The sequence below is a fragment of the Amia ocellicauda genome, chromosome 12, assembly GCF_036373705.1.
Source record: "Amia ocellicauda isolate fAmiCal2 chromosome 12, fAmiCal2.hap1, whole genome shotgun sequence".
NCBI classification, from domain to species: Eukaryota; Metazoa; Chordata; class Actinopteri; order Amiiformes; family Amiidae; genus Amia; species Amia ocellicauda.
The window spans coordinates 20,214,426-20,240,371 of NC_089861.1; the positions used below are offsets into that span (position 1 = coordinate 20,214,426).

Here is a 25,946-nt window from a genome sequence, read left to right on the forward strand (position 1 = left end):
AGGGACTGCAAGTAGATCAGTATCAAAAATCCTTTCAAATTTCAAATTCTCAATCTCAATCAAAACAACATTTGTTTGAGTTTTTTTTAATTTTGGAATCGCCAATTTTTTAATTTTTTTTCTTCCCGTGTAATTTTTGAAATAGTCAGTTGTGCTAATGCATCTCGGCTTGTCGCTTTGACTCCCATCACCTCACGTGGGGAGGGTGAGGAAGAACAACCAGCCTACTCCAATCCTGACTGTCCTCGAGCTGCCCGTCTCTTTTCACAATGCAGGCTGCATAGCCCACTGAGAGGTTCAGTGCTGATTGGATGAGAGGCACATCCATCCCAGCGTTACTGCAAGCCTGCAGGTGCCCTAGGAAGCTGGTAGGAGACACTCATTAACGACAAGTCGAGAGAAGCTGTGCAGAATTTACCCATCCTAGCCTGTGAGGCGCTGAGCCAATTATGCGCCACTGCACCTCAGCACACAGGGCTCAGTCTGTGCTTTTACTGACTGAGCCACTCGGGAGGCCCCAATTTGTTTCTCAATGTTCAAACATGGCGCTTTGGTCTTTTCCTTGTGTTCCACTTGTGGCCTCTAGGTTTGTGGTGAAGCTGGTCAGTTATTACTACAAGAGCAACACAGATGTGAAGAAGGACTCAGAACTACAAGCTTGGGTGCAGGACATCTTTCAAGCTCTTCTGAGCCGCAAGTCATTAGGCAAGTGAGATTAATTATACAAGCAGTGTACTTTGTTTATAATGTAGTTAAAATCTTAATTCATGCAGAAAACAAAAGTATAAATATCTGTTTGCATTTGGTACTTCCAGTCAATAAAAAAAGTGTCATGATTTTTTTTAGAGGATTTTTTGGCCCTCAAAACCTTTAATTGCCTATCCCAGTATGACAAGCCATCTCTATCTCTAAATGCATTTCAAGATATCTTCAAATATTTTGAGATATCTCTAAATCATTTAAATATATCTTTAAACCGTTTACAGATATCTGCAAACCATTTAGAGATATCTAAATAAGGTGCTTTTTAAAGATATATCTAAATGATTTTATCTGCAAATAATTTAGAGATGTCTGCAAATCATTTACAGATATATGCAAATTACTTCCTGTTCATTTTGAGATATCTGCAAATCATTTCAAGATATCTTCACGAGTTCCTGTATTTTGGCTGAGATTATTACTTCCTGTTTCCTCATTCAGTTACATAAAAACGAATGAGCAAGTATACAGGAAGTAATTTGCAGATATCTTGAAATGATTAGCAGATATCTCTAAATGAACTGGAAGTAATTTGCAGATATCTTTAAATGATTTAGAGATATCTTGACATATATGAAGATATCTCTAAATTGTAAGTCATCTTGCCATAATCCCTGCTTAATAGCATTTCCTTCTTTCTTTCATTGTGACTAAATTAATCTTGTTGTGGGCCATACCCCTCTCAGGTTTCCCGGAGTCATTCAGCAGCATTGAAGAGCTGACCAAGTTTCTGACCATGGTCATTTTCACCTGCTCTGCACAGCACAATGCTGGCAATGCTGGACAGGTACGATCGCAGTCAAATGACTTACTGTCTGACATACTGACTGACTCAAACACTACTATAACTGACTCAGACACTGGCACACTAATCCAATGACTTATACATCGACAGAGACAATAACAGACCGATACACTAATTGACTGAAACACAGACTAAATCCCTGATTAATTTTATAGTGAGGTGTATATTCAGATTTATTACAGCTTTGTCAGTGGGACATGGCTTCTTTATTCCCAGGTAAGGTCTTCGTCCAAAAAAGGCAAATGAGCCACTGCCCAGTTCTGTCCAGCAGGGGTCTCTGCTCCAACACTTCTTCTCTATCCACAGTATGACTTTTCTGTCTGCTTGCCCAACGCCTCGTCGACCCTGCGTCGCCCTCCCCCCACCTCCAAGACCAGCCGTGTGGACTATAGAGGCTGGATCGCTGATGCCCAAAGTGCTGTTAACTCCAGAGCTACCACCTGGGTCCTCACCCGCCCCTCTCATGATCCCGTAAGTGTCCATCTGTTTGAGAGTGACATGAAAATGGGATTCCCACGGCAAGGGAAACAAATTGTCTTCAATCTTATGGGATTGGACAGTACAGGAGTGAAGCTCACAAGGCTGGGAATTCAAAAATAAATAATGGGTAATTATTTACCGGTAATGGGCAAGAACAGGACTCTTCCCAGCAGACTGGAAGAGTGTTTTTGTTTTAAATGTAAATAAACACCACGTACTGAACACTGGTAGAGTAGGTCACACTGTTTTACTTCCAGCTAATCAACATCTGATCTCAAAATTTTAAACCAATTCAATTAAACAGTGAAATACAGACTTGGATTTTCAACTGCGCCACATTATTTCAAACTGTCACAGTGAAGGTTATATGTGTACTATAGAAAAGAATGGTGGAGATAAAAAAAAATACGTTACAAGAGTTTAAAGTGACAGGGTCATATATAAAGTAATACAGGGAAACAGTTGTGTTTTTGAGTCATTTAAGCAGATATCTGTGGATGCAAAACAGTCAGAGTACATTGGATACAACAGTTGCAAAACTATTTAAATTTAAAGCTGTAGATTTTCCTTAAGAGGCATAAATGCTGTACCTTTTTGTCCAGTGGTAATCAGTCACAAATAATGGAGTTAGTGCAGGAAAGGTGCTTCCTACAGACCCAATCAGCCAAAATCCATTTAGTTCTCAAAATGTGTGACCGAGATCTTTGGTTGTTAAATGTTGTAGAAAGGGACGGGTTCCACAGCTTGGGCAGAATTGACATCAGGGCCAAGTATGGGAGAGTTTCTGTCAGTGATGTTATACCGGCTTCAGGACAGTGTATAAAGTGTTCAAGTGTATAAAGATGTCAAGAGTGCTATAAGTGGGGAACTAAAAAACGTAATAAGTTTGTGTATTGTATCATGAATACATAATCAATTACATTTTGGAAATATATAGCTAAACATAGCTTTTAAGATTCTATAATGGAGTAAGAGGTTAATGCTAAGTGTAGAATAGTGTAGAATTAAAATATATATATGGGACATGATGGGAAACATTTTGATGTGACAAGATGAGACAGGACTCAAGAATCAGTCCTGTGTCATTCTGTACTGTCTATCACTAATGTTGCCGTTCTCTTTTCTCTGGGGTCAGAGGTGCAGTGGAGGATGTGAGTGTCAGAGTTCAGCTGACATGCATAAGCAGTGCCCTTCCTACTTTTACAATTGTGTTTGGGGAGCCCTTCTAATCCCAGCTCTCATAATTAAATCCAGTCAAACTCTCCTGTTCCTCACCTCCTCCCTCTGTGAAAGTGACAGTACTGAACAGGTGATTGTGAGGTAGGATTAGTAGGGCTGAGAGATGAATACTCACTGTGATGAATACAGGTCTACACAATCTTAAAGGTATTTGGAGAATGGTTTTGATCCCAACACTGGTGGGTCTTTATTCCCCATGGCTCTCAGTTTTGTGGTCCCCGGCTAACCAAATAATATTGAGGCAATATTGCAACTAAAAACCACAATCAGCAAACATCAATGGCACCATGTGCTTAGGGGACATACATTTCTACAGCATTTCTCTACATCTTATTTGTCTGAACAGTGACGATCGACAAAACTGCAACCTCACTCATACCAGTCCATCACAGGCAGCACTAAAACACACACATGACACTCACACAACAAACAAGGCAATTTAGAGTTGTCAATCAACCTAAGCAGCATGTTTTTGGGATGTGGGAAGCAACCAGAGCACCTGAAAAAACACACAAACACAGGGAGAACAGGCAGATCCTATATAGGCGGGCACCCAAGGCCATAATCAAACCCAAATTCCAGGACCGCAATACCTCCGTAACTTTTGTTCATCATCAAAATGACTAAAAACACATTTTGTTGTCAGTTACTTCATATTGGTAAGTTCATGAACATTATCACTATAGGAAAACAGATTGAGGGGCGGCACGGTGGTGTGGCGGTTAGCGCTGCTGCCTCACAGCTCCAGGAGTCCTGCGTTTGAGTCTCAGCTTGGGATGCCTGTCTGTGTGGAGTTTGTATGTTCTCCCTGTGTCCGAGTGGGTTTCCTCCAGGCAGTACAGTTTCCTCCCACTGTCCAAAGACGTGCAGGTTAATTGGCCCTGCTAAATTGCCTAGTAGGTTTGTGTGTGTGTGTGGCGTCCTGTCCTGGGTGTATTCCACCAGTGGAATTCACCATTTCTGTAAAATCCGTGAAATTGTGAATTTTTCTGGGGCCCTACTTACAACCCACTCTCTGTCTCAGGTTTTCTTGGGCCAGTATCCTGAAGAACGCTTCACCGAGGATATCCCGAAGAAGCTGATTAAGGAGTTCCAGTCAGAGATGCAGAAGTGCGATGAGCGAATTAAAAAACGCAATGAAAAACTGGACCTGCCATACACCTACCTGCTGCCAAGTGCCACGGAGAACAGTGTGTCCCTTTGAGGAGCTGCTCAGCATTGTGGGTGCAACACACTTTACATGCAGTGCTAAATCATGTTTAAAAAAAAAAAAAAAATTAGAAATGTGCAAATAACCCTGTGAGGTTTAAGTGCTTAACTGGAATAATAATTTGGCTAATCTGAGTTTTTGAATTATTGTAAGCAGTAATAAGAAATATAAAATGATAAAAGGCACTTGAAGTTTCAAACATATTGTAAGCTAAATGATTTAGGAAGTCAAATTAAGCAAAATATTAGTTCAGTTAAGGTTTAAATTATGTACCCAAGAGCACGGCTGGAACAGAAACCAACAGGACAGTAGGGCACAAGACCAGGGTTGGGAACGAATGAAAATGAAAGGGTTCATATTAACCTAACAATATCATATTAAATAACTTTGCTTACTTGTCTGGATTCCCAAATGATTGTTTTGTACAGTATGGAGGGGGGAGTGGAGGGTGGCAATTGTAACCGAGTTATACATCTAAAAATACACCTGTCACTTTGGAGGCTTGAAAGCAAAATTTCTCTGTGGTTTTGTCTCTTGATTTCCTTGCTGTCCCTGGCTTTTACTCTCCTTCCCCTTTGTTCTCAGTCACCCCTTTAATTTCTCTATTTCCATTAACATCTTTGAATTTCATGCAGTTCAACTCACCTCTCCATGTCACCTCTTCTTACTGGTTCTCTATTGCCTCCTTGGTCCACTCACTACTTTTCTGGATGAGCTGGACTTTCTTCTCTCCTCCCCTCACTTTCTTCCCTTATCATCCTCCTGGTTGACTTCAACATCCATCTTTCCAACCCTCCCCACTAGATTTCTTTCTTCATCCTTTCCCCCCTTCATTTCTTCAATACCCCCCTTTTCTTCAACATCTACCTACAGAAGCATCAGCTTCCTCCTGGTCGCCTATTGTGTGGGCAGTGAGCTCTCTTCATCTCACTACTTGACTCTCTGCAATCAAGCTCTCGCACTGCTCACTCCACTGAAACTGCTCTCCTTTCTGTCACTGACTTGCTTAAACTCTGCTCTTGCAGTCTCCCTTCTCTTCTGTCCTAATCCTGCTTAATATCTCTGCAGTCTTTGACACTATCAATCACTCCATACTTCTCTCATCTCTTGCCAACTTTGGAACCTCTGGCACTGCTCCTGATTCTCCTCCTACATCACATACCAGGAGACACCATGGTTCTTCATCTACACTGCAACCTTTCTTAAAGGAGTTGCTCTAAGGATTTGTCTTGGGCCTTCTCCTATTATCTCTCTACACTCACATTTCGAGCCCCCTCATCACATCCCATGAGTATTCTTTACAACAACTTTAATGCAGATGATGCACAAATCTTCCTTTCTCCTCTTCTGACCCTCTCATCCCCTTCATGCATCTTTTCATGTGTTTCTGCTATCTCCTCCTGGATGCATTCATATAATCTCAAGTGTAACCTTCCCAAATCTGATCTCGTCCTTCTTCACTAAGAATCTTGAAGTCAACTTAACCCCACTCTATCCTACTCCCAGCACTTCTCCAGTCTGACACAAATAGTTAGATGCTTCCTAAGCAACTTATGCAGAACACATCCCTTCTATGTCGACTACTTATCTCAGCTGCTTGTCCAGCCCATGGATCTCTCCCTCCTGGCCTACTGAGAGTACTCCACTGCTCCCAGCTCACAGACAAGACATTGACCCTCACCTACCATTGTCTCAACCAGGCTGCACCAAACTATTTCAGACCCTCATCTCTCCATACATCCTGCACCACAAGATTAACTTTGCCTCCTCTCCATCCAGAGCTGCTCCTTTTTATCCCTTGCCCCTAAGCAGGGACAGCAGGGACCCCAAGCACCTTCCAGCAGAGGTACTCTGAAACTCAGCCATCATGCCAAGCTTGCAAGGACTTCCAGTATAATCCACATACTATGAAACTCACCCATCAAGTCAAGCTTTCAGCAGGATTTGATCATAGGTACTCAGACACATGCAGGTGTTGACATATACAAGATATGAGACCATCTCTTAGTCTCACATTTCATGCCTTTACCCACTGCACCACTGTGGAGCTTGCTATTAAGACTTGGATTTATAATAGAGTACATTTATGAAGTGATACATGTTATACATTCATTTGGCCTTGAAAAATAGAGGGAACTTTACTACCAATACAAATTTAACTAATAGTAATCTTTACAAATATTGAAATAATTAACATTTTTATATTGTCTATGTATTTGTTGTAAGAATAAAAAACTTTAGTTAATGTAGTATATTGCAGAGTACAAAAAATATATTGTAATATATATGAATAACATATCACACTCATATTATAAATATTCATATTACACACTATTTCAACACAATAGTACACATATCACACTCACATATTATATCACATATTATGTCACACTCATATTACAAACGATGAAGTTATGATCGAAATACTCCCTTCTCACAGGCATAGGATAGTTTTGTGATACACTGTTTAAGTTGGATATGGCTGAGCCAGTAAGGTCGCTGCACTGCACTATAGTATATAAGACCCAGGTTCAAGTCCCACTGTGACCAGAACAGAAAAGTGCTAATAGTTTCAATATTCATGTACTCATTATCATATTGTAGCAGTCCTGAAGACATGTTATGGGCCATTTGGCGTTGTGGTTGGATCACGACACTGTGGTGTGTGAGATCATGCCTGATACCCTAGAGTCTGTTAAATATGCCATACGTACAGACACCAGACTTCACACAGAGCTTCATTATGATACTGTTCAAGTTGCTTGTGCTGTTTGTGCGGCTGGGATCGATATTTATTGAGTTATGATCGATTAAAAAAAAGCAAAATCCCATTGATTTAAATGGTTGAACGAATTATCGCACAGACAGAACAACTGAAAGACCGGCAGCCAATCAGCGTTGAATATGCAAATGACGTCACAGTCAGTAGCCAATCAGCGGTTCCCATCACGATTCCCATCATTCGATTCCTCCTCCCTATCTCTGGTATACTCTGCGCTTGCGCGCTGCACTGTGATTTCCACTGCTGTCACAGCGTGTGTTATTGATTTCTGTATGAAACACTGTATAATTATAATACTTATACCACTGCCACTACTAATAATAATTATACTACATTCAATGTGTATATACGGGTCTTTAATGCGGATTATTTTTGTAAATCAAAATAGTCTGTAATGGGAGCAGGAGGGTTATCAGTGTCTCCAGACAGCAGGGGGGCTGTATCCCCAGTGATGCCGGCAATGTGCTGGTCCATAGGGGAAAGCATTGTGTTGCTCTGCCCCCCCCCCCCCCCAGTTGAACTAATGTGTCGATTGTGGACTGCAAGTCATTTCATAGCATCGACTTTCAAATTAAACTATTTATCCTAAAATTTCTACAGCAGACCTTTGCTTTATAGATGCAAAATTCACTGCATGTGCCACCTGTTCCCACACAAGGTTTTTCTTTTTGTTCTTTATACCAACACTGAGTGATCCAAAAAGCTTTGTTTTGACTCGACCTTACCTAGTAAGAGCAATACAATTTCAATGTCTGAAAAAAAATATTTTCTTGGCCCTCTTACGCAACTTTCTTGCCAACAGAGCAGCACATTTGCATGAAAGGGATATTTTCTTATATTAATTGAGGGTGGTTCTATATGCAAATGATCACAAGCATGCATGCAACATGCCCTGATCATTGATATAGATTAGAAAAAGCAAAGGCCCTAATACTGATCCCTGTGGAACTCCACTAACAACCTCACTCCAGTTAGAAGCGACTCCTCTAATCGACACCCGCTGTTTCCTATTCATCAACCAGTTCATAATCCATCTACTTACATTACCCTGAATGCCTACAGCTTCCAATTTGAGCATCAGTCTTTGGTGTGGAACCTTGTCAAAAGGTTTCTGAAAAGTATATCATATCATATGCTTTCATGGTGGGGCAGTGCTGTTGTACCCTTGAGAAAGGTACTTCACTTTGCTCCAGTAAAATGCCCAGCTGTATAAATGAATACAAATGTAAGTTGCCCTGGATAAGAGCATCCGCTAAATGACAAATAATGTAATGTAATGTTTTAAAAAAACGAATAAATTAGTGAGACATGATCTGCCTCATCTAAACCCATGTTAACTATCACCAAGAATATCGTTTGCATTAAGATGCTCCTCTAATTTCTGTCTAATATTTTTTTTTCAAAATGTTACCAGTGATGCAGGTGAGACTGATTGGTCTGTAATTTCCTGGCTCAGTTTTGTCCCCTTTCTTGAGGATTGGTATGACATCTTTTAGTCAGGTGGCACATCCCCTGTTCTAAGTGTCATTTCAAATATTTTAGTTTGCGGCCTCAAAATAATGTCCCTCATTTCTTTAAGTACTGTTGGAAATATACCATCTGGCCCAGGTGATTTGTTTGTTTTTAATTCTGCTCGTCCCTTTAGTACCTCCTCCTCATTTATCCTGATCTCTCTTAGGGTTTCACTGGACTGGTTGTTAACCTGTAGCATGTTATCTGTTTTTTATTTTGTGAAAACCTCTGTGAAATACTCATTTAGAACATTTGTCACATCTTGTTCATTTTCCAAGATACCTCCATTTTTGCCCTTTAGCTGTTCCACTTCCTCCTCTATTGACCTCTTGCTGTATGTGCTATACAATGTTTTCTTTCTCTTGATATTTGTTTGCATAATTCTATTAAACCATTTTGGCCAATGTTTTTTAGTCCTCAGTTTTCTACATTCTCCTGAGCCTCAAGTAGTATATTTCTGAAATATAACCATCCATTTTCAACTGAATCTGTATCCAGTGTGCCCCAGTCTAGCTCATCTATGTGCTGCCTCATACCTTAAAAGTTGGCTCTTCTACAATTGTACACCATAGGTTTAGACTTGGTCCTTGTTTTCTTTGTATGTTAACCATACTGTAATACAGTTCACCATTGGATTTCTAACTTCCCTCTGACTATCTTGGAAATTGAAATTCCCCATTATACCAACCACATCCTTGCTGAATGCAGTCCTGATTTCATTACCAGTATCTAATTTGAGTTCTGCATAAAGGTCTTTTCTGATACATAATGCTATAATCCTCCCTTACCCTGCACATATGCTCTTCCAATACATTAGCCCCCCTTCTGTTTACAGCAACACTGCTCTGAACTGTTACCTTAACAAGCAACTCTCACTGTGCACGAACTCTCGATCTCTGACCTCCCCGGCAGGAACCGGGGCACCCCCATTTATGTCCATGGGCCCAGTGACTGACTCCCCCAATCATGGCATCCCCCCACCCTGCCCATGTTCCAATGCAGGGGCTAACCCCTGAACCGGGAACTTGCACTCCAGCTTGCACTTAACACTAAGCAGCATACTTTTTGTGTGAATGAAGACAAAGACAAGGTGATCTGGCTTTGAATGGCCAGTTAAGGCTTTTATTGTGTGTCAGGTTGAGGGCTCTGTGGAAATTAAAAATGCAAAGACCAAAAACAGTTTCAGTAACACAAGTGCTGCACAGAACATGATCGCTTCTCCAACAAGAAGCAGTCAGAGCAGAAGAGGTCGCCTGTCCTAACACCAAAAGCTGACTGGAGGAGATTGAGAAACTGTGAATCATTAATTTAGAGCTTGGATACAAGCACGGAATAAAACCAAATTCATCTGCACGTCACCCACTGTGAAGAACAAGTCCAGCCTACTAAGTCAACAGCCGTCACAAAATAAATCCGTGACGCGATGAGCATATGGGCTAAAATACAATTAAAAGGAGAGAAGAGTACAAATAAAATAAAGACAATAAAAACAACTAAAGATCGTCCATCAGCGCTGCCTCTCGACCTGCCTGTGTTGCATGCCACAATAATATGCTGTGCACCGTGATTAGCACTTCGTTAATCGTACCTCCTACAATTATTGTTAATAATAATAATAATAATACTAGGTAGTGGCAGCTTCGTGTGTAGGTTGTACCCGCCTCCCTCCCCTCTCCAATGGTCAGTGTGCAGCAGCAGTGCGAGTCTTCATCGGGCGCCGTGTTGTTCACGCGTGGATTTCCCTGGTAGGTAAGGCGTTGCAACATGCTTACATATTGCAGAAGATCGTTCCTCCCTCGTCTTGTGTTGCACTGGGCTCTTAAATTGCTGTTTTGACTGAGTGGATGGGAAATGTTGGCGGTATCCCACGTGGCGATGTGTAGCCTGCAAAACAAATGCGTCACGAAGCAGAGCGGCCAGGGATGCGTCTGTTTCTGTGCACTTGCTCGCAGGTTCATAACTTGATCAAGGCACCGCAGAAGCACGACCCCCGCGTTGGCTCGTTCTCCATTTTGTATGGATGCGTGAAGTTCTCGTTGCGAATGAACTGAGGCGAGTTTCAGGTTGTCGTCGTCGTCGTCCCCCCCCCCGCCGCCGCCGTCGTAATTGTCGGTAATCATCCTGCTTTCCGTGTTCATATAGTTGGCCGAATGGTGTTTGAAATGACACGTATGTGCATTTTATGTGGGTGCTTGCATGCGACTTCCGAGTGTACGGCGAGAGAGAGAGAGAGAGAGACAGCCGTGTTCCTCAGAGCTCCTCAGCTCCGTGCTGGATATCCTCTGCCTGCATTTCTGTATTGTGCATTTTCTTTCTTGCTAGGCCTGACTTACTGAATACTTAGGAAGGAAAGGGGAAAGACTCCACTCGCCCAACTAGCATGGGTTCCACTGAAAATAAGAACTGATTTAATTGCGTCCTGCTGAGGAATAGGATTGTATAGTATAGTATAATAGTATCACTTTGTATTGCACTTATGTTGTAAGTCGCCCTGGATGAGGGTGTCTATCCAAGAAATAATAATAATAGTGTTGATGGTTAACATTTGAAATATGTTTTCTATGTTTCTGTAAACATGAATGCTGTAGAAATATGTATGGCATATGAAACAACTTTACTCTCTGTGCAGTCCATATAGACATATGTTAACTGCATATAATTGTTGCCGTTACATTGTTGTATTCTTTTGCTGAACAGTAGTATTGATTCATCAACATGTATACAAAAACGGAATCGAGGAGCGTGCAGCATTTACACTAAAACCCGAATCCACATCTCTGCAAAATCAAAGGGCTACACAAGCGTCCATGCACAAACACTGGGACCCACATTAGATGTTTGGGGGCTTGGATATGTGCCTGTGTGGAATTTGCATGTTGTCCCAGTAGCCGACTAACCTAACTGGTTGTGCCTGGTTGTTTAGGTTGATTGGCTACTTTAAATGGCATTACATTATGACTAGCCTAGCCACAACTTCTAGTCACATGATCACACAAAGGGTTTTTGTCCAGCAACTTTTTGTTCCATCATCGGAGCAAGGTTTAATGCAGAACAGAACAAATGTGATAGACAGAATATATGTATTCATTAATTTATATATTTATTTTTGCATGGCCAGTTTGCTTTTTGGATTTTAATGACTTTTTTTGATCCCATTTCCCAACCCCCCCTGTCAACCTGAACCTGCGGGTGGTATCAAGTTTTCTACCTCGGTGCAGGCAAGGAGTGCTGAGGCACAGTTTGCATCAAATTGGTTTTACCCTGTACGACTTTCACACGTTTTTAGTAATAATTAACACATGTTTACCGGCACACACCTACAGTTTTCTAATTTCAAAGGCATAGAAACGGTTTTCTGGTTAGTAGTAGATGATGCGCCCGATACCACTCGCAGTGTTCAGATGATATCGGGATTGTTTCACACTGAAATGTAAAAAATAATAGCAGACGCACATTGAAATGTATTGGCGATATAGAATTAAAGCAACTTGATATAAATACACGTCCACGTTTCTGCAGTTGGAAGCACAAAAGTGACGGCGCTCGTTTCCTGTCATTTACGGTAGCGGTGCGGTGACGTCGTAGGTCCAGAACCCGGAAGCAAGCGTGAGTGGACACAAGGAAGCCGCCGAGTTCACGACGTGGATGATATGGACGCCACAGTGAGTCTTTCCACACATTTCTTTATCTCGTTTTGCTTCATGCTGTAATCCTTTGATAAAAGATGGCTTGTTTGTTTAAGCAATGCTGGCAGATTCGCCTTTGGCATCAATAGTGTGTCCGATTACGTGACCCCTTCACTGCATCCAGTTTTGCACAGCACACAATAATGAAGCCAAACTTGCGCCGTCTCTGCGGGCTGATTCGTTTCGCATTGCGCTATCGAGGAGTGTCTGCAAACGTGTTCAGATACACACTCTGATTCGCACTTGCACCGAATTACCGTTATCTGTTTATTACTGATGAGGTACATCTTGTTTTACACGAAACGCAGCTTGTAAGTGTAATGAACCCGCTGTGTCACTATGTTTCCTGTGAAATGCAGTAAACACTTCCTTGGGAAATGAAGCTGCAGCTAGCAGTCTAGGAGTTGATTGAATCAATTGACTAGCACAAGTCTAGTTCAGTATGGGTTGGCACTTGGATACAGACAAAGGGTTCAACACATTTTCTTCACACGTTTCACAAAAGGGGGCATTTTTAAACTAAGTTACATTGTTTAATTTTTATATCATCACCATAAGCCCATATTGATGCACTGCTGGATGAAGGCTTCTGTCTACAACTGTTTTCCAGCTTCTCTTTTCCATGTCACGCTTGCAAAGTTTATGATTTAATCTTCCCATCTTTTATGTGGTTGTTTCATTTGTTCCCAGAAACATTCACTTATTTTTCTATCTCTTGGTATTCCAAGCTTACATCTTTCAATGCTTATTTGTGTTGTCTGCAGTTTCTGTACCATTTTTGCATTTAGAGACCAGGTTTCAGAACCATAAGTGATCAATGCATACTACCAGTAATTAAATACTTCTCTCTTCAGGCAAATGGGTAGACTTTATTAGAACAACGTTCTGTTTCTTCCCATTTTTACTCTTCATGCGATTTCCTCTCCCTCTGTGCTGATTTGTTGTCCAAGGTAGACATAATGTTTGTCTTGAATTGCTTCAGTTTTCTTAGATTTTAACAAAGCTGTTACACATGACTTTGGTTTTAAGTGCACTTTTCTTGCAGCTGTTGAAATTTAAGCTGTTAGTCTTTAGGTGGATTTGCAAATATGGTGATGTATACATGCACACACCAGGGGTGGACAACCCTGTTCCTGGGGAGCCACAATCCTACAGGTTTTACAGGTCTCTATATTATCAATCTCTCGGTCCTGTGAATACATGCACATTGGCTCAACTAAGCAGTTAATGATTTGTATAAAGCAAAAAGCAAAAAACACTGCAGTTCTCCAGGGTCAGAGTTGGCCAACCTTGAATGCATAATAGCATAAATAAATTGAAAACCAGGGATACCAAGTAAAAGTTTATAACATTAGAGTGGAGGTAAGCTATGAGCTGTTTTGTTTACAAAACTGCCTGGAATTTACATACAGTTATATATATATATATATATATATATATATATATATATATATATATATATATATATATATATATATATATATACGTTTCAGACTCACAATTGGTCACTAAACACAGTGGATTTATAATCACTACAAGTTACTGACTTAAGGTGTTGAGATAATGTACAGATTTTGCTTTAATGCCCAAAACAATTACATTTGAGTAATTGATATGTCTAATTGATAACATGAAAGGGGTTAATTGAGTAACTGAGAGCCCCAGTGGGTATTGAAAGGCATTGAATTGATAGAGGTATGATTTACTGTGTAGGTGTTTATTTATTACCAAATTACTATTGCAACTTTCCCTTGTCACAAAATATAGGCTACACTTTTAAGTAAACAGTAAGCTCAACATAGTATGCTAAGTACAACAATGAATGCAGTACACAAGTAATAAAAGTCCCTATTCAAGTGAAGTCGATGTAAGTATAAAATAAAATTCAAAAAGCTATTAACGTTGGTAATTAAAATACAAAGGCAAACTTGGCGATAGTTGCATCAGTACTGCACTTTTAAATTTTTACTACTATGCTCTCGTTTGCGCCTAATTGGTATGTACTTCTAACAATATCATAACCACTTGCCTTAATAGTGCAATTAAGCATGAAACTGCTGTATTTTTACTTTGTTTACATCAACTAGAACTTTGCTGCATATTGATTTTGTGCTTATTAGTTTTATGTATTGCTTTTTGAGAACGTATATCTTGTGACAATTGTACATTGCTAGGGAATGAGTGTAAAATAATTATTTAAACCAAGGTCAGATGAACTGCTGAAAATCTCATGCTTATTCTCACTTGTATGCAGATCACTTATGCTTCAAATCACAATTATATACCCTATAATTTTCCCACCTCAAAGTTATTACTTAATCCTAATTTTGCTATGAAAAAAATCTGACTGGTGCATCTTTGTTTATTTAGATTTTTGCACCAATGTGATAGTTTTTAAAAAGAAATGTATCTGAAAACATGGAAGTTCTATTAGCAGTAACATAGGTTTCTGCATCAGAGTGTTCACTTTGTCTATTCTGAACGAGCCACTTACATGCATTTTGGATTCCAGAGAGGTGGATTTAGGCTTTACCTTTTGAACCAGTAGTGCCAGTAACATGACCACCAACATGGTCATTTGGGTGACACAATGGGAGTAATACAATTACTTTAGGGGCCAGTGCTGAAAAGGAGAGGCTCTGGAGGAAGGGAAGGGAAGGGGAGCAAAGAGGAGGCAAAGTTAATCTTCTGGCGCAGAAATACTGGAGAGGTCTGGAGGGGATGTACAGCGAGATGAGGGTCTGAGGTAGCTCGGTGCAGTCTGGTCGAGAGGTAGGTGAGGGTCAAATGTCTTAAATGTCAATGTCCGAGATCAGGTGCCAGTCGAGTAGCGTGTGAAAATCGGGGCAGAGAGGATACCAGACGAGCCACAGAGTTGTGGATGAGCTGGAGCGGCGGGTAGTAGTTGCAGGCAGGCCGGCCAGGAGGGAGTTGCAGTAGTCCGGGCGGGAGAGGACCAGTGACTGGACGAGCAGTCGAGTAGTCAGTGAGGAAGGGACGGATTCGGCGTATGTTGCTCAGGAAGAATCTGAAGGTGCGTGACAACGTGTTAAAGAGTGTAGGAGAGCAAAGGAACGAGGGTGGCTCCTAGGTTCTAAGCAGAAGAAGACGGGGAGAGTGTCGTAGATTCCAAGGTGATTGAGTTGGACAGGTCAGATTTGGAGAGATTAAGCTCTGAGGTGGTGCAATTGCATCCAGGAGGAAATGGTAGACTGACAGGAAGAGATGTGAGAGGGGATGAGGTGGTCAGTAGGGCTGCAGCAATTGATTTAATATAATAATCGATTATCGAATCACAACAACAAAAACATTGTTTTATTATCAATGCATTCTTATGGGGGCCTGGTGCCAAAATGGCATCCTATTCTGGAGTTCACCGAACTCTGTAAACACAGGGCTCTGATTGCTCTGAGGAGGACTAGACATTTAACATTACACTTAACCACTTCAACTCCAGATGAAAATAATTATAATAATGTAAATGCCTGAAATAGCTTTAAAATGTAAATATATGATGAATGAAATACAAAAAAAATAACCAAATTGTGTTTTTCATTACCCATTTATGCTCCTGTGTACTACATATCCAGGTTCAGTAAAGAGATTAGTACAAGGTTTTTTGAACAAAGAAAACTATGCAAATGCATTTTTTGTTTACAATAGTATACTTTATAATAAGTAATGAAATTTTGTAATAAAAACAATAAACTCAAATAAAAGTTAATACACTGAAACACTAATAATACACTGGAACTCGTATGAAAATAATTAACAATACACTGATATGCAAATGAAAATACACTGAAACGCTGTAATAATAAACAATGAACAGTAATTATCAACTAAAACAATCAATCAAAACCTGTGCCATCACATCACACATCTAAACAACATGCTATTGGATAAAAATGTGGCATGATCGCTGTCCCCAGCTTTAAATTCACATTCTGCACGATCATCGCTGGTTTTGGGAATGACATGAAAACTCTGTAATAACATCCTGGATATCAGAAAAACTATGGCCACTCGATCATGCCACTCACCTACACTGATTTATATGCATTGCATAATAATGCACAGTAATGTATGTTAGTGTGTGTTCGCAAGGTAAATACTTATACTAGTACAAAACACAAAAAGTAGTGTTTGTCTTTTGCGATTGCAAGGGTTGTTAGGAGCCTGAGATGACTACCAGTAACTTAATCATTTGGTTTATGATGAAACTGTGTTTAGTTTACTCTTATTAATTTACATTTTTATTTTATAGTGCCCTCCACAGCAGGTTGCCACAAAACAAAACATTCACACCCATGAAAAACAAGAAAAGAAGACCATTAGGTATAAAGGAGAGAAAAAATACTAAAACATTCAAAATCTCTGAATGAAATGTCTCTCTCCAGGCTGCAAAAGATATTGCCTGGAATCAAAGTCTTCCAGAAAAGGCCATTATATAATTGTCTATGTTTGATCAAATGAACAGGTTAATTAAGTAATGGAGGGAACTCCCATCCCAAGGATACCAGAAGACACTGCGGCTAGAAGGCCCAGGTTGTTTTCCCAGGCTGACTCTGAAGTGGGCGATACCATGTCGGATTCTGTGACGGCTTTTCAAATGCAGCTGGTCACCGTGCTGGAGAGCCTGGTTGGATCTGCGGCATGTGAGATTACAAAGATCTACGTGAGCAGTTTGAATGGCATCCAGGCAGAGGTCACCCAAAGAGAAAAAGAAAATGAGAGCCTGAAGAGTAGGCTGCGGTTGCTCCAAGGCGAGCAGCGAGGGGCAGAGGAAGGATGGGGAGATGATGGCGAAGGAAGAGAGACAGCACCTGGTGGAAACAGTGGCGAGGCAGTGCTGGAGAGGGTGGAGAGCGCGAGGGCAGAAATGGGAGAGGGAGATTCTGGTAAGTTACATTTGGCATCCATTTTCCACGACTATTTCATCCGGTACAGTGTCACAGTGAGACTAATCAAGAAATAGTAGGATTTTTGTAATTCCTTTTTTTTTAATGCTGATAAGTATACATTGAAGAACAAATAGTGTAATTTCATGGTATCTCATCCCTGTTGACGATGTCCAATCCAGGTAGCAAAAGGTTCTCATAAAAAGAAGGGGGGGCGGGTAAGCATTGTAAACAAATTTGCATTTCTCTTTCCTTGCAGAAGGTCAAGAGGATGAGGGCAGTTCTTTGGCAGTGGATAAAGTCTTTGACCGGGACTGGTGCAGCAACCTGTGGAAGATGGACGACTCGACTGTTCATATTGACCTGGAAGTGACCGAGCTGTACCCTGTCCACTTTGTGGAGGAGGATGCTGAACCAGAGACGTCCGCGATCAAAATGGAGGTGGGTGATTGTCGGTGATGACATTTGTATTTTATTTTTTTGGGTCTGTGCAAGAAGACTTGTACAGTTTAGTGGTTACAAATTGATATTTTTGGGAAACCCCCATCCAAACACAGAAACCGTTTTAGTTTAAAGAAGCAAGTTTATATCTCCTGTGTGTTTCTGCAATATTCTTCTGATTCTCCTTCACATTCATTTATTAGCAGGTTATTACCTTCATGCAACTTGTGCCAGTAGTCGCAACAAATGCTTCTCACACAATATTATGTTACACTAATTGCAATTAAGTACAAGACACACGTCCTACTTAATATTGAGCCAAAATCTGTACAAAATGCAGTGGAATAGTTACAAAATATAATGTGCAGTGGGGTCAGAAGAGGCAAACTTTCAGATGGTACAGATGTTATAGTAATGCAATAAATAATCGAGACCAATGGTCAGGAGCCTATTGGCAAAAAAATAGTTAATAGTTTAGTTTAAACTTTAACAAAGTGAAAAATGTAATTGTTTCTAAAATAGAAGAGAAAATAAGTCAAACTAGAGCAACTGATGGGTAGAATTTTTTATTTTTTGTGATTATTATGAATTGTCCCTTTCACAAACTAACCAAAATATTTCAAAATAACAATCTCTTAATATTATATTTATTTATTTATTTGGAGAGAATAAATTGTTTGGGATTATAAGTAATGTCTCAAGATGTATTATTTTGTGAGTAGACTAATATAGTTGTTTGTAGATTGTGTGGACACTCTACCATGAATAGATCACATCCTAGCATTGTAAACATGCCTTATTAATAATATTGTATCAATGTATTCCTAGTGGTCCAGTCCAGTAAAGCAGTGATTACATGTTGATTCCATAAGAATCAATAAAACTATGCTAGAACCACAATTAAACCATATTAAAGTATGAGAATTATATGGGTGAAAATACACAAATGACAAAAGTGCCTGACTAGGACATGTTGAATACTGATTTTAGAGACATTAAAAAGTTGGATTCTCTTATTCCTAAACTTGAACACTCCTGTGTTACAGGAAACCAAATCTGAATCTCTGTTTATAGAAGTGGAGGACTGTGAAGAGCACTCTTCCCTTAGTGACCTAGAGGGAGGTCTGAGGATCTGTGTGAACAGTAAGTACAGGACTGGAATGCATTGGTGGGGAAATAAAGCAATATTACAAGCCATTTAAGTAGGTGGATCGAAACACTGATGTACATTACACTTACTTTAATTTCAAGTTAATCAGTTGTGTGAAGGAGAGTATTTGCTAGTTGGTAGCTAAGGATATATAGTGGTACTATGTATTGAGTACCTACCCAGCTAAATACCCATGTGGAAAAGCATCATAATGTTTGTTTATTTATATTGTATTCTAAATATATGACAAATTGGTAATATTTGTATTGTACATGTTTTGAAGGCAAACGGTGGTCACACCAAATATTGATTTGATGTAGATTTTTCTTCTGTTCACTCACTTTGCATTTTGTAAATTGATAAATATAATCTATTAACGTCTATTTTTGAAATCATTCTTACTTTACAGCATTTTTTCACGCCTGCCTGAAACCTTTGCACAGTACTGTACATTTAATTCAAAAGCAGAAGTGCTCAAAGTAACAATACTTGTGCTAGTTGGCTGTCATTCCTGATTGCCGTGGTTGATTTGCCTCCGAAGCAATATTTCTGCTGGAAACTTGTGGAAACTAAATCTTATATTTTAAACCACAGAACGGACCATTCTGCAAAGTAATTTGTAGTTTAAAATATTAAAATATAAAAAAAAATACATTTTACCAGTCTCCTGTTTATTTACATGTATGTGTTGAGAATCATGTATTGTGATTCTCAATACATACATGTAAATAAACACGGGAGACTAGTAAAACATTTTTTTTTTTTTTTTAAACAATATGCTTTCATTCCAATATGTATAACGCCACATTTATAATATATATTTGTAAATGTATAAGAATGTACAGGCCTAATTAATATTAAGTTTTCAAAATGGGTTATTTATTAATTTGTTCAATTCCAGTGTACTAGAACTGAATTGTGTGTTTACTTTTACCGAATGACCAAAGTTTATGCACACTCTCTTCTTAGCTCTGGAATCTTCATAGTTTTCATAGTTAATTGAAAAAATAGTGCAGTGTAATGAGGAGTGTTTATTAATGTAAATTAATCGGAATAGTGTTTCAAATACAGGAAGGAAACCTTTCTGTACAGGGAACAGCTGTATTATGTTATTGTAATGTAATGTGGGAGCTTCAGGCTTGCTAGGGATTGGAGTGAGAGAGACGGATTAGATAGGCAGATGACTCTTTAGTAGAGTTAAACAAAAACAACCAATATGAACTGGCTTTGGCAGCTCAAAAGGAAAATGAAACCCAAGTATTCACCTTAACCTAACCCTTAAACCTGACACTTACACCTGAATTCAAATATTTAGTGATGGGATTAATTTGTGAATATATTGTAGGAAATTGAAAGCCTATGCTAAAGTAATGTTACATTTTATCATCCTTATTCGTTTCACAAATGTACATTAAAATGCTCTGAATAATGTCCCATTCTTTGTTTAAACTCTTGTACTCATCTTCTCTGCTCTATATGTTATTTACTGTTTGCGCTCTTCATTGGGATCATCAGAACCACTCTTCAAAGTCTTGTGCTTTGTGTCTTCTCTTCCCCAGGAGCTGTACAGGCCAGTGCTCTCCTTGGTGGTTTGGAAAGGGATCATATTGAGCAGCAACAGCCCTGTGAGGAAGAGAGGGGCTCTAGTCCGGGAGAGGAGACTGAGCTCACAGCTGCAGGAGGCAGAGAGGAGCTCAGTGAGCAGCACAGGAGCAGACGGAGGGTGGAGGAGCTCAGTGAAGAGGAGCCTGGCCACATGGCAGAGCCAGGGCCTGAGAATGGCACACAAAGACTCAATCCACTTGAAATTGACCACAGTACAGGTGGACTTGGTAATCTGAGCATTGAGAACATTACGGAAAGCCCTATTGATCTGGAGTCTCTTATTGCACAGGAGCAAAATAACACAGAAAGGAATGACTTGAATCCTATTCACAACCAAGGACAGGATAATGACCTGCAAGTAACTAGGGCTGTAGAACAGGACACTGAGCCTCTTTCGATGGAAGAGGAGAGTTGTGGTGATAAATCAACTTTCCCTTGTTCTGGATCTCAAGGCAAAAACCAAGAGCGGCAAGAGACAATGGAGTCTGAGCCCCAGTCTGCAGGTGATGGGGAGGTAAGAGCTGAGACAGGTGTTGCCCAGAAGACAATAAAGAAGCAAACACGCAAAAATAAAAATAGGCAGAAACAAGATAAAGAGAAGACTGAACATCAGGATGGAAGCACAGAATGTAGGAATATAGAGAATCGGGATGGGGAGAATGCAGAGAAAATGGAAGTAGAGAATAAAGAGACGCAGGAAGGAAAGAAGATGGAGAAGCCAGACAGCAAGTTTAAAAATATGTCCAAACGTGAGAAAAAAAAGAAAATGGAATGTGTGAATTGTAAAGAGACAGGATGCAATATTACAGAGAAGCAAAAACAAGACAAAGAGGAGACTGAACAAGAGAATAAAAAGGCAGAATACAATAGTGTAGAGAATCAGGAAGGAGAGTCTGAGGGGCAGACAGAAAAAAGGACAACAGAACGTGTAAGTAAAAAGATGACAGGACTTGCAAGTAAACAGACAGAATGCAAGAATAAGAGTTTAGAGTGCGCAACTAGGAAGACACAAAGAGTGACTAGAAAGATGACAGTAGATGCGAGTAAAAAGATTGAATGCAAGAATAAAAAGGTTTTAGAGTGTGTGACTACAAAGATGACCGAAAGAGTCACTAGAAAGATGGCAGAGGGTGTCAGTAAAGAGACCACAGAAGGTGCAAGTCAAGAGACAGAATGCAAGAATAAAAAGGTTTTAGAGTGTGCGACTACAAAGATGACCGAAAGAGTCACTAGAAAGATGGCAGAGGGTGTCAGTAAAGAGACCACAGAAGGTGCAAGTCAAGAGACAGAATGCAAGAATAAAAAGGTTTTAGAGTGTGCGACTACAAAGATGACCGAAAGAGTCACTAGAAAGATGGCAGAGGGTGTCAGTAAAGAGACCACAGAAGGTGCAAGTCAAGAGACAGAATGCAAGAATACAGATATTTCAGAATGTGTGACTACAAAGGTGGCAGAAAGAGTCACTAGAAAGACAGCAGAGGGTGTCAGTAAAGAGACCCCAGAAGTTGCCAGTAAAGAATGCAAGAATAAAAAGACTTTAGAGTGTGCCACTACAAACATGTTAGAAAGTGTGACTGGAAATTCAACAGAATGTGTGAGTAAAGGGAGAGAATGCAAGAATAAAAATACTTCAGAATACACTAATAAAAAAACAGAATGTGTGAGTAAAATGACAATGGAATATGAGATCAAAAAGACGATAGGATGCATGACCGAAAAGATGACTGAACATGAGATCACAGGGAAGGTGAAGCAAGAGAATAAAAAGAAGCAGGCAGGAGAGAATCAGGAGCAGGCTAACACAGGGCAAGGGAAAGTGTGCAATAACCAGGAAGGCATGTCTGCAATCGGCAAACGTCTGCGGCGGGGAAAGAGTGTGACACCGGCTGCCCCGCAGGAAATGGTGAAAATTCTGAGGTCACGCTCCATCAGAATACAGAAATCTCTGCCGAAGAGTAGACCGCAGGGCCAGCGGGAGCAGCAGCCTGCCCAGGATCCCTCTGTGATGGTAACGGTGGAGGAGAAGGGGGCTGCAGGGAAGGACCACCGCTGCTCCCAGTGCAATAGGTGCTTCACTACTGCCTGGAACCTGAAGATCCACACAATGACCCACACAGGGGAGCGACCGCATGCTTGCAGCCAGTGTGGAAAGTGCTTCAGCACCTTTGCCAAAGTGCGGGCCCACGAACGCATCCACTCTGGGGAGCGCCTGCACAGCTGCCCCCAGTGTGGTAAAAAGTTCATCCACCCCTCCCACCTCAGGGCCCACCAGCACATCCACACGGGAGTGAAGCCATACGCCTGTTCCCAGTGTGGCAAAACCTTCAACAAGCGGGCCAACTTGAAGAGGCACAAGGGCATCCATAATGGGGAACGCCCCTTTGCCTGCCCCTGCTGCTCCAAGACCTTCAAGGTTTTGACGGACCTGAAGATTCATGAACGGGTCCACACAGGGGAGCGTCCATATGCCTGTGAGTACTGCACCAAGACCTTTACCCACTCTGGCACACTGAAGGCCCACCAGCGCATCCACACGGGGGAGCAGCCTTACAAATGTGCCCAGTGTAGCAAGTGTTTCAACAAGCTGGTCAACCTCCGGCGACACGAGCGCATCCACGATGGCCGGCGGCCATACACTTGCGAACAGTGTGGCAAGGCCTTCAACCAATCCACTGACCTAAAGACACACATGCGTGTGCACACTGGGGAGCGCCCCTACCCCTGCCCGCAGTGTGAGAAGAAATTCTCTCACTCCAGCCGGCTCAAAGTCCACCTTCTCATTCACTCTGGCATCAAACCACATGCCTGCACCCATTGCAGTCGGCGCTTCACCCAGTCGGGCCACCTGAGGGCCCACCTGCGTATGCACACAGGGGAAGGCCTGCACACCTGTTCCCAGTGCAGCAAGAGCTTCCTGTATGGATTCCTGCTTAAAAGACACCAGCGCGTGCACTCAGGGGAGCGTCCCCATGCCTGTGACCAGTGCGGCAAATGCTTCAGCAAAGCTAGCAACCTCAGGGTGCACCAGCGTGTCCACACAGGTGAGCGACCTTATCCTTGCAAGGAGTGCAGCAAGAGCTTCGCCCATGCCAGCGACCTCCGGACCCACCGTCGCGTGCATTCTGGAGAACGCCCTTACCCCTGCCCCCAGTGTGGCAAAGGTTTCATTGATTCCGGCAGCTTGCGAATACACCAGCGCATCCACACTGGCGCCAGGCCCTACATCTGTCAGCAGTGCGGCAAGAGCTTCAACCGTGTCGGCAACATGAAGGCTCACCAGCAGGTGCACACGGGGAAAAAGCTGTACACTTGCAAGGATTGTGGGAAAGGATACACGCATCCCAGGAACGTCAGGAAGCACCAGAGGCGCCACCACCAGAAGGACACTGAGGGCCCAACGGAGGAGAGAACTACGACAGTGTTGCAGGCTTGAGGCCGTCATGACAACTAAGCGACCCCAACATCTGGTCTAGTCTAGTACAGTGACACTGACTCATCTCAGTTGTTCTGGTCTGAGTACCCCAAATGAGTGGTTATGATTGTTTCAATGCGCCCCAACTGACATTCTGCATGGTGGTTTGAAACTTTTGAAATGAAAAAAATACAATCTGCATATGCTCTTCATAAAGGTACTCCTTGATGCACAGGCATAGTATTGGTTTAGATTTGAATATCCACTCCCACTTTATAGTAATGGGTGCAATTTCCTAAGGGATGAATGTATGAATATCATGATTTCTGATGTTGGGCTAATGGATAACAGGATGAGGATCAGGGTTAGGGATTAGGGCTACAGACTAGGGTTGTAGTTAATGCTGATATAATTAAGTCTTACCCTTTTTTATATAAAGTTAGATTGGATAGTATTCCTTCACTCACCATTGTCATCAGATGTATTTTTAAGTCTAGAAAGATGAACTGGCTGGTATTTTAGGCTGTATTTTAGCTTTGCTCTATCAAATATAGATAGCTATGACCGATCTAGGTTCCACCAGCTTTGTGTAAATTTTTATTTGTGTGAATTTACTAACTTTACACAAGTTGCACCAGGCAAGATAGTAATAATGTAGGACTTATTCTTACTTCAAATGTACACATCCCTTATATAAACTAATAAGATTCTGTCAAAACTAATGAGAACTCAGTAATAGACTAACTAGTAACAACAAAATACTTAGTAAAGGTTAAACTTGGGGACGAACATATGCATAGCTGGTCTCTCATGCTAGCAGTGTTTTATACAGTGGTTTATAAGCCATAGTGCATCTATTTCTGTTCTTGCCTTCCTTGCTGGCAGGATGACTCCTGTGCCGGCTCAAAAGTCTTGCTCTAGGCCTGTTTCTGTTTTATGTTTGTGTATAGAATTGTGATCTAAATGTCAGAGTAACATGAACTACCCATGTTCACAAGCCCCAAGAATCACCGCTGCAGAAGCATTAAGACCCTACAAGCTAGCAGGTACATATAGTCCTAGGTGTGTGTATATGAGGTACATCAGTGCAGCAGTTAAAGCTGTTGCCTGAAAGTTCCTGGAACCCAGTTTTGATTCCAGTCTTAGATATCTGCCTGTTCTCCATGTGGCTACGTGGGTTTTCTCTGTGCCCCAGTTTCTACCCATGTCCCAAAGGCAGGCTGCTTAGGTTGGTTAGATACTCTACACTGCCCTGTAGTTGTGTGAGTGTGATGTAGTTTGTATTGCCCTGTACGTAATTGGCCTTCTGTCACCATGACCCTGTATGGGATGGAGCAGTTATTGAATATGGATGGCAGCATATGTATATACAGGGTTTCCCTCAGAAAATAGCATTGGCATGGCATCTGTTACCCAATTGTTTGGGTTGGGGGAGTAGGTGGGGGGTGCTAGCGGATTGTCGACCGTGGGGTATAGCCTAGTCATTGTAAACGATTGCGGGAGAGTGAGTGGCGGAGTATGTTGGTTTTTTGTTTATTTTTTTCTCCATGCATTTGTTCACGGCACCTGAATAACACAGCGACAAACCCTGATATATATATAAAAACCTCAGTAAGGATTAGAAACCTCCACATTTAAATGGAAAACCTTTGATCTGACAGCACTGTCACTGTTCTGGAAGAGCTTAATGGTCAAAAAGTTATTGTAATTTCGAATTGCATAACAAAAAAAAATATCAAGAGGTACGTCTTAATACACTACATAAATTATTTTGTTCACGAGCAGAACATCCATTCTGATTTAGACATTTTCTAATTCATGACATAACATTTTTTTTACATTGAGAAAAAAAGTGTTTTCCGAAAAAGTGAAAAATCATAACATCCCAGTTTTAAGTTACAGTGATATATATGTAGTCCACTATTCTGAATGGCTCTTAAATTATGTGTTATTTGATTAAT

At 41.0% G+C, this 25,946-nt stretch overlaps 2 protein-coding genes across 2 annotated transcripts in view; both read left to right on the forward strand.

Annotated features, from left to right (window-relative positions):
* The window catches only part of LOC136764558 (polyunsaturated fatty acid lipoxygenase ALOX15B), a 37,285-nt gene extending 32,395 nt beyond the window's left edge, over nt 1–4,890 (forward strand). Inside the window, exons 12-15 of the mRNA XM_066718724.1 lie at nt 587–705; nt 1,449–1,549; nt 1,874–2,038; nt 4,311–4,890. Of these exons, the coding sequence (XP_066574821.1) occupies nt 587–705; nt 1,449–1,549; nt 1,874–2,038; nt 4,311–4,490 (565 nt within the window). The 3' untranslated portion in view covers nt 4,491–4,890. The remainder of the gene's footprint in view (nt 1–586; nt 706–1,448; nt 1,550–1,873; nt 2,039–4,310) is intronic.
* A 5,247-nt stretch (nt 4,891–10,137) lies between these two features.
* Nucleotides 10,138–25,489, forward strand: LOC136764524 (uncharacterized). Its single transcript, XM_066718667.1, has 6 exons — nt 10,138–10,535; nt 12,357–12,452; nt 16,957–17,377; nt 17,637–17,818; nt 18,865–18,961; nt 20,528–25,489. Exons 3-6 carry the CDS (start codon nt 16,969–16,971, stop codon nt 24,004–24,006), a joined length of 4,167 nt encoding a protein of 1,388 aa, XP_066574764.1. The 5' UTR covers nt 10,138–10,535; nt 12,357–12,452; nt 16,957–16,968; the 3' UTR covers nt 24,007–25,489.
* The last annotated feature ends 457 nt before the right edge of the window (nt 25,490–25,946 follow it).